At 39.9% G+C, this 7,674-nt stretch overlaps 1 protein-coding gene across 1 annotated transcript; it reads right to left on the reverse strand.

Moving 5' to 3' along the window:
• Positions 1-3,025: 3,025 nt before the first annotated feature.
• LOC117500710 (cocaine- and amphetamine-regulated transcript protein-like) lies at positions 3,026-3,579 on the reverse strand. The gene is made up of 3 exons (XM_034159477.1): positions 3,457-3,579; positions 3,287-3,367; positions 3,026-3,159 (listed from the first exon to the last, which is right to left on the reverse strand). Exons 1-3 carry the CDS (start codon positions 3,577-3,579, stop codon positions 3,052-3,054), a joined length of 312 nt encoding a protein of 103 aa, XP_034015368.1. The 3' UTR covers positions 3,026-3,051.
• Positions 3,580-7,674: the final 4,095 nt, after the last annotated feature.

Raw genomic sequence — 7,674 nt, forward strand, 5'->3', positions numbered from 1 at the left:
TCTGTGTGTCTGCATCAGGGTCTGAAATCAGGGGCTCCATCCATTGAAGGCTGCATTTGTCAACAGCTTGCGTTGCTGTCGTGGGATGACTAGGCTGTCTAATTTTGAAGGCTCCTTAGAATGTGGCCTAAGAATACAGCCCCCCCCCCCCCCCCCCAAAAAAAAAAGAAGGCTGCAACAGGTGTATTATTCATCCCTTTACTTCAATCGCAAGAGTCATTGTGCTTTTTTCCCCTTTTTTTTTATTGTTATTGTAAATGTTCGGTAAATTAACAAAAAAGCGCCATATTGTATGTACACATCTAAATAAGTAATTTTTTAAGTAAAGTACAATTGCACACTCCCTCAAAACTTGCAACATCTGTGGCATTGTGTTGTGTGATAAAACTGAACATGTTAGAGTGGCCTTTTATTGTGGCCAGCCTAAGGCACACCTGTGCAATAATCATGCTGTCTAATCTGCATGTTGTTATGCCACACCTGTGAGGTGCACTCAAAAAAAAACTGATGCACTGGATTAACTCAATTAAATTATGAGCAGGATTTCCATGTAATAAATACTATATGTCGCCCCAATTTAAATAAAGCACATCCATGCAAGATAATTTAATTTAATTTAGTTGGGGCTACATATAGTATTTATTAGATGGAAATTGTGCCCATAATTGAATTGAATTAATCCAATGAGTCATTTGTTTGAGTGATCCACTCAAAAAACTGACTCATTGGATTGGATTCCATCTAATAAATATATGTAGTCCCAACTCAACTCATTTATATTGTCTTGCATGGATGTGTTTTATTTGAGTTGGGGCTACATAGATGGAAATCCTGCACATAATTGAATTAAGTTCATCCAATGAGCCATTTTTTTGAGTGTGGGATGGATGATGTCGGCAAAGGAGAAGTGCTCACTAACACAGATTTTCACAGATTTCTGAACAATATTTGAGAGAAATAGGTCTTTTGTGTATATAGAAAATGTTTTTGATCTTTGAGTTCATTTTGTGAAAAATGGGAACAAAAACAAAAGTGTAAGGGCAGCACAGTGGCTTAGTGGTTTAGCACTGCTGGCTGGCTCACAACAAGGTCCTGGTCCGTTCTGTGTGGAGTTTGCATGTTCTCCTTATGTTTGTGTGGGTTCCTTCCAGGTGCTCTGCCTTCCTCCAATTTCCAAAGACATGCTGCTGCTAATAACTGCTGGGATAGGCTCCAACCCCCACCCCCAAGCAAACATAAGTCCAGTTTCGGACGTGTGTCACATCTGTCACAGAAAGTTAAAAAGAGTACATTTCAGTCCCCGTTTTTTTTTTTTTTTTTTTTTTTTTTTTTATAACAGCAGAATTTCAAAATGTGCAATCATGGAATGGTGAGACTTTCAATGATGTTTAACATGAAACCAACATGCAATTGCAGAAGAATAAAAATCAGCTTTGCAGAATATGGCGCCTTTAATATGTGACACACAGAGGCATTTTAACTTGAGTTAATTTATTTACTTTTTCATTGTACAAATGTGGTAAGAAAAAGATACTTTGCAAAGAGAACAAACACATAACATAAGGAAAGTAGTTCAAAACATATACAACAGATGCCACAATTTAAAAAAAAAACTCCCACACGTTTTCATGCAATCACAAATACTACAAATAATAACCACTCAAACTACCATTCTAATGTCAGAAACTACAGTCCAAGTTTTAAAAGATCACAAATCTCTGAACATGCTGTGATGTTTTATACGAGGTCTGTCCGTAAAGTATAGGTCCTTTTTATTTTTTTCAAAAACTATATGGATTTCATTCATATGTTTTTACGTCAGACATGCTTGAACCCTCGTGCGCATGCGTGAGTTTTCCATGCCTGTCAGTGACGTCATTCGCCTGTGAGCACTCCTTGTGGGAGGAGTCGTCCAGCCCCTCGTCGGAATTCCTTTGTCTGAGAAGTTGCTGAGAGACTGGCGCGTTGTTTGATCAAAATTTTTTCTAAACCTGTGAGACACATCGAAGTGGACACGGCTCGAAAAATTAAGCTGGTTTTCAGTGAAAATTTTAACGGCTGATGAGAGATTTTGAGGTGATACTGTCGCTTTAAGGACTTCCCACGGTGCGAGACGTCGCGCAGCGCTCTCAGCCGCCGTCGTCAGCCTGTTTCAAGCTGAAAACCTCCACATTTCAGGCTCTATTGATCCAGGGCGTCGTGAGAGAACAGAGAAGTTTCAGAAGAAGTCGGTTTCAGCATTTTATCCGGATATTCCACTGTTAAAGGAGATTTTTTTTAATGAAAGACGTGCGGACGGGTCCGCGCGTCGGCTCGCAGCCGCCGCGACGCTCCGCCACAGGAAAAACACCTCTGTTGGAAGCCTTAAGGACAAGTTGGAACATGTCCTGCTGTTAAACAATTTCTCATACACTCACTCCACTGAAAGCCATCAAAAGCCACCTGGATTTTACAAATGGTTATCAACACGGAGGTGTTTTTCCTGTGCCGCCGCACCGCGCCGGCTGCGTCCCGACGCGCGGACCCGTCCGCACGTCTTTCATTAAAAAAAATCTCCTTTAACAGTGGAATATCCGGATAAAATGCTGAAACCGACTTCTTCTGAAACTTCTCTGTTCTCTCACGACGTCCTGGATCAATAGAGCCTGAAATGTGGAGGTTTTCAGCTTGAAACAGGCTGACGACGGCGGCTGAGAGCGCTGCACGACGTCTCGCACCGTGGGAAGTCCTTAAAGCAACAGTATCACCTCAAAATCTCTCATCAGCCGTTAAAATTTTCACTGAAAACCAGCTTAATTTTTCGAACCGTGTCCACTTCGATATGTCTCACAGGTTTAGAAAAAATTTTGATCAAACAACGCGCCAGTCTCTCAGCAACTTCTCAGACAAAGGAATTCCGACGAGGGGCTGGATGACTTCGCACGAGGGTTCAAGCATGTCTGACGTAAAAACATATGAATGAAATCCATATAGTTTTTGAAAAAAATAAAAAGGACCTATACTTTATTGACAGCCCTCGTATATACAGTATGTATAATTTGTTTCCAATTTTCACAAACATTTGAGCACATAAAAGTTACAGGCTGTGCCGCGTGGACAGCTGCACAACGTGCCAATACGCGCACCTTTACGTACTGCGCACGGCTCCCCTGCATCACACTGAAAAGACAAAATAAGTTTGGGGAAAAAAAGCGATTTAAGTTGAAGTTGTAGACGTATTTTCACAATCAAACATGCTCTGAGAAGCCATAAATGATACTTTGCTGTTCCGATTGATTTTACTCACCGAAGGTAGCCAGCCCAGCTTTTTCTCTGAGGGAGTCTCTTTGCTCCTTAACTTCTCCAGAACTTCTTGCAACGCATCAATCTGCAAAAGAGAATGCAGCAAAATTCAAATTAGGACAAATTTACATCCTCAAGTCACACTGTCTCTCTTATAACATCGCCCTCTCTCACCAGGTCCTTCTCCTGTTGGTTTTTCGAAGGAAAATCCTGCGAGCGCTTCTCCGCTGAGGAGACCTCTCCTTGAGCGATCCAGCAGCAGAAGGCCACAAGCAGGAGAACACGGGTGTTGACCATGGTGTTGAACCACAGGAGCGAGTGGAGAAACCGTGAGAATGTTCCTGGTGTGTGGAGGATTTAGGTTGTGTTGGACAAGAGACCCCTTCTATATATGCATGTTCAGACTGAGGAAGTCTCTGAAATATTCATGAAATCGTTGACGTTGGTTGACACGGCTCAGCACCTTTGACAATCACAGGAAGAACCTGACATGGTGAAGCGGAATGAGGTTAAAGGTGGATTTACAATTCATAAAATATGTAAAAGGAGATAGAGCAGCCGGTGCTGTGCATCCCTTTCTTTGTTTCTCAGCAGCTTATCCCAAAAGAACAGATTTCAATGAAATCTGATGGAGAGGTAGGGCTTGGGTCAAGAAAGAGGGGATTAAATTTTGGTGCAGCTCTGGATCAAGGGATGAAGCTTGAGTCAAGATTTCTACATTCATCTTTGAGCTTTGATTCTTGATTATGTCCGCCAAGGTCATAATTAAGTCATTGGTGTTTATTGATTTGTCTGTTTTTTAGCAGGATTACGTCAAAACTACTGCACATATTTTGATGTAATTTGCACCACAGACAGATATTAGGCCATGGAAAACTCCACTGAATTTTGGAGGTGATCCAGATCCGGATTCTGGATCAGGATTTCAATTTGTACTCTTCACTTTGTCGGATTTTGGGGATTATGTCAAAATTACTTAAAGGATTTTCACCAAATTTTCACCACACACTGGTGTTAGGCCTTGGAAGACTCCATTACATTTTGTTGGTGGTCTGGATCTAGATCCGGATTCTGGATCAGGATTTCACTTTGTACACCGTTAAGGATTACATCAAAACTACTTCAAGGATAAAACATCACGATGTAAAGCCAATATCAGGAAGACAGCATTTTGTTTCAGCTTGTGAGTTAAATATCAGATTACAATGTCTTGATCAGTCGGCCCATTCTGGATCAGTATGGAATTATTGCATTGTGTTGTGGAATCCAGATCCAGGTAAAGTCCGGGTCACAATCACATATCTGTTATTTTGAGTCCTCGTCAACCCTTGGCAGATGTCAGAAATCTTGGATGGCACTGGTTCTGTGTTCTTTTTATCCCAGTTCTGCTTTTGATTCTTGATATTTGAGCTACAATCTTTGCTCTTGATTCAGTTGATTTTGATCTTGCATTTCATGTAGGAACCTACACCACTGATTCTGATTAGCAGATAGTCTGCTTTGTGCAGACCTGATCCCGTCAGATCCCAGAAGGAAAACAGGGTGGGTCCTGATTAGTACTTGGGTGGGAAACAACTTGGGAAAATGTGTGTGAGTGTAGAACTGGAGTTGCATCAGGAAGGACAACCAGTGTAAAACATGTGCCGTATCTCAATGCAGATTTGTACTGGACCTGCTATGGTGACCCTGAATAACCAGGGGCAGCCAAAAGACAAGAAAAATTGTTGATCATTATTATAGAATCAATCCAACAATAAATTAGGATCTGAATACAGTGTTGAGGATCAGGATCAAAGCTTGTGATGTAAAGTCAGCAAACAGGTTTAAAATTCAGGCTAAGAAAACAGTGATTAGAATCAACATTTGGGATCAAAGAAGAGTGATCATGGTCAAATAGGATTAAAGAGCATCAATCAGAATATAAGTTCAGTGAGCATGATCAAAGGTTGGGAGCAATTAAGATCACAGATCAGGAACAAAGGTCAGTGATTGGGATCAAAGTTTAGGCTCAAACATGAGTGATGATCAGAGTTAAAGTTCAGGAACAAAGCTGGGTGATTTTAGGTCAGAGTTTGAGATAAAAGATCATCCATCAAGATGTAAGTTCATTGAACAGGAACAAAGGTTGGGAACATTGTCACTGACCAGCATCACAGATCAGGATCAAGGGTCTGTGATCAGGATCAAAGTTTAGGCTGAAAGCTGAGTGGTCATGGTTAAGGTTCAAGATCACAGGTCAGGGATCACGGCCAAAGTTCTGCAAAAAAAGAGCATCCATGAGGATGTAAGTTCAGGGAACAGGATCAAAGGTTGGGAACATGATTATAGGTGAGTGATCAGAATCACAGAATAAGATCAATGGTAGGTGAACAGGATCAAATATGAGTAATCAAGGCTGAAGATTGTGATAAATGATCACCAATCAGGATGTTAAGTTCAGTGAGTAGGATCAATGTTGCAAACATGATCACAAAAGAGTGATCCAGATCAAAGTTTAGACTTAAAGATGAGTGATCAGGGATACAGCTCTGGATCAAAGGGGTGGGATCACAGTCAAAGTTCAGAAAAAAGATCATCCATTGTGATATAAGTTCAGTGAGCAGGATCAAAGGTTGGGAACATGAGCACAGATTTATTTATTTATTTATTTATTAGTTTATTTCACAAGGACAGTACACATTAATGAACATTTCTGTAAATGTGTCAGTATTAGCTCGAGAGCTAGTTTTCAACCATTGTCCCTCAAGGATCAGGATCAAAGAACAATGATTGGGATCAAAGGTCCTGTCAAAGGAAAATGTAAATAGAGAAAAACAGAGGGCTGGGAGAGGGGTGTGCTCTCTGAGTGCCTGTTGTTCTGTGAATTTACAATTTGCTCAACACATATTGTTTTGAGCTTGTCTTTGTTTTTGTTCCTCGTATTCCATTTTAGCTGAGCCACACGAAAATATGTTGAAATTCTTTTCACCAAGAATGACTGGTTGATTTTACTTTTTGTAAATGCAAAATAACCAATTTCAGATGAACACATCTGAATGCATGCAAACACATGAGTAAAAACTGAGTGACATTTTACTGTGACGACAATCCCCCCCCCCACCTCCACCACCATCACCACCATCATCACTATCACCATCATCACCTGACCTTTAACACTTTCAGTCATGTTCTTCTACCAATAGATTCTGGCCGTCTTCTGATGTCACTGCTCTTCAATAAAGCTGAAATCAGACGTCAGATTAACCCCACATTGACACCAATCTGTAATCAACATCCAATTTCCTTTGGTATATAACCTCTGTCACCCCGGAACGTGTCCCTAAGGACACATAACGGCAGTCAGCGGAGCGACAGTGACTCACTCATACTGAATAATACAAGAGAATTGATATTATGAGTTTCTTTGACGTGTTTAGTTGTTGTAATATAGAACATTGTTTTTCGTGTATTGATTGCATTATGGATCCTTAGTGCTGTATAATTATTAAATATATGTGGTTGTATGATACAGACATTCCTGTCATGACACATACACTTTATCTTTTTGTCTTATTTCTGCAAAACCGCAAGTGTTTCATGTCTTCTTAAACTCTCTTGTCACAGTTCTCTTTAACTTATGCTTATAGTAGGACAGATAATCTTGCATATTTATGGAAGGTATTATGCGTATTATGACTAAAGCATGAAGCTTTCACCGAGTCATCTCTAAACAAGACACTCTTTCGGACATAGGAAGCATTTTGCGTCTGACCTCAGGTGACCCTGAGTTGTGGCTGAGCTCAAAGTCAATACTTCACTCATTACTGCCTCATATTCAATCATTAATATCTCCAATAAAATTGCATTTTGTCTTCACTGAAGGTAGGTCCAGTAAAGTATAACTCTAACACTTAATTTGTTTCACAAGAAAGATCCACTTGTTTTCTAAAACCGCTTATTCCATTTAAGAGTCACGGCAGAGCTGGAACATGTCCCACTGGTCACTGGACGAGAGGTATATATATATATATATATATATATATATATATATATATATATATATATATATATATATATATATATATATATATATATATATATATATATATATGTGTGTGTGTGTGTGTAATTATGTATGTATATGTAGGTGTATGTTGGTGTGTGTATATATGTATGTAAATATGTATGTAGACAAAGACACGGTGTTCACTAGATATGTTTATGATAATGGGATTTGAGTTTGTGTTGTTAAATGTGTTTGTAGCATGGCCCAAGCAGAGGGTCACCCCTTAGAGTCTGGTCTGCTTGAGGTTTCTTCCTCAATACATCAGAGGGAGGTTTTCCTTACCTGTCACCTGTGTGCTTGCTCTGGGGGTTGGTAATGTGTATGTATGTATGTATGTATGTATATAT

The sequence above is a fragment of the Thalassophryne amazonica genome, chromosome 19, assembly GCF_902500255.1.
Source record: "Thalassophryne amazonica chromosome 19, fThaAma1.1, whole genome shotgun sequence".
Lineage (NCBI taxonomy): Eukaryota > Metazoa > Chordata > Actinopteri > Batrachoidiformes > Batrachoididae > Thalassophryne > Thalassophryne amazonica.

Bases quoted from the DNA above. Each gene is read 5' to 3' on its own strand.
- LOC117500710 (XM_034159477.1), bottom strand. From the start codon at position 3,579: ATGGTCAACACCCGTGTTCTCCTGCTTGTGGCCTTCTGCTGCTGGATC. The intron at 3,368-3,456 runs GTGAGAGAGGGC...TCTCTTTTGCAG, and splicing joins ACCAACAGGAGAAGGACCTG to ATTGATGCGTTGCAAGAAGT. The intron at 3,160-3,286 runs GTGAGTAAAATC...TTGTCTTTTCAG, and splicing joins AGCTGGGCTGGCTACCTTCG to TGTGATGCAGGGGAGCCGTG.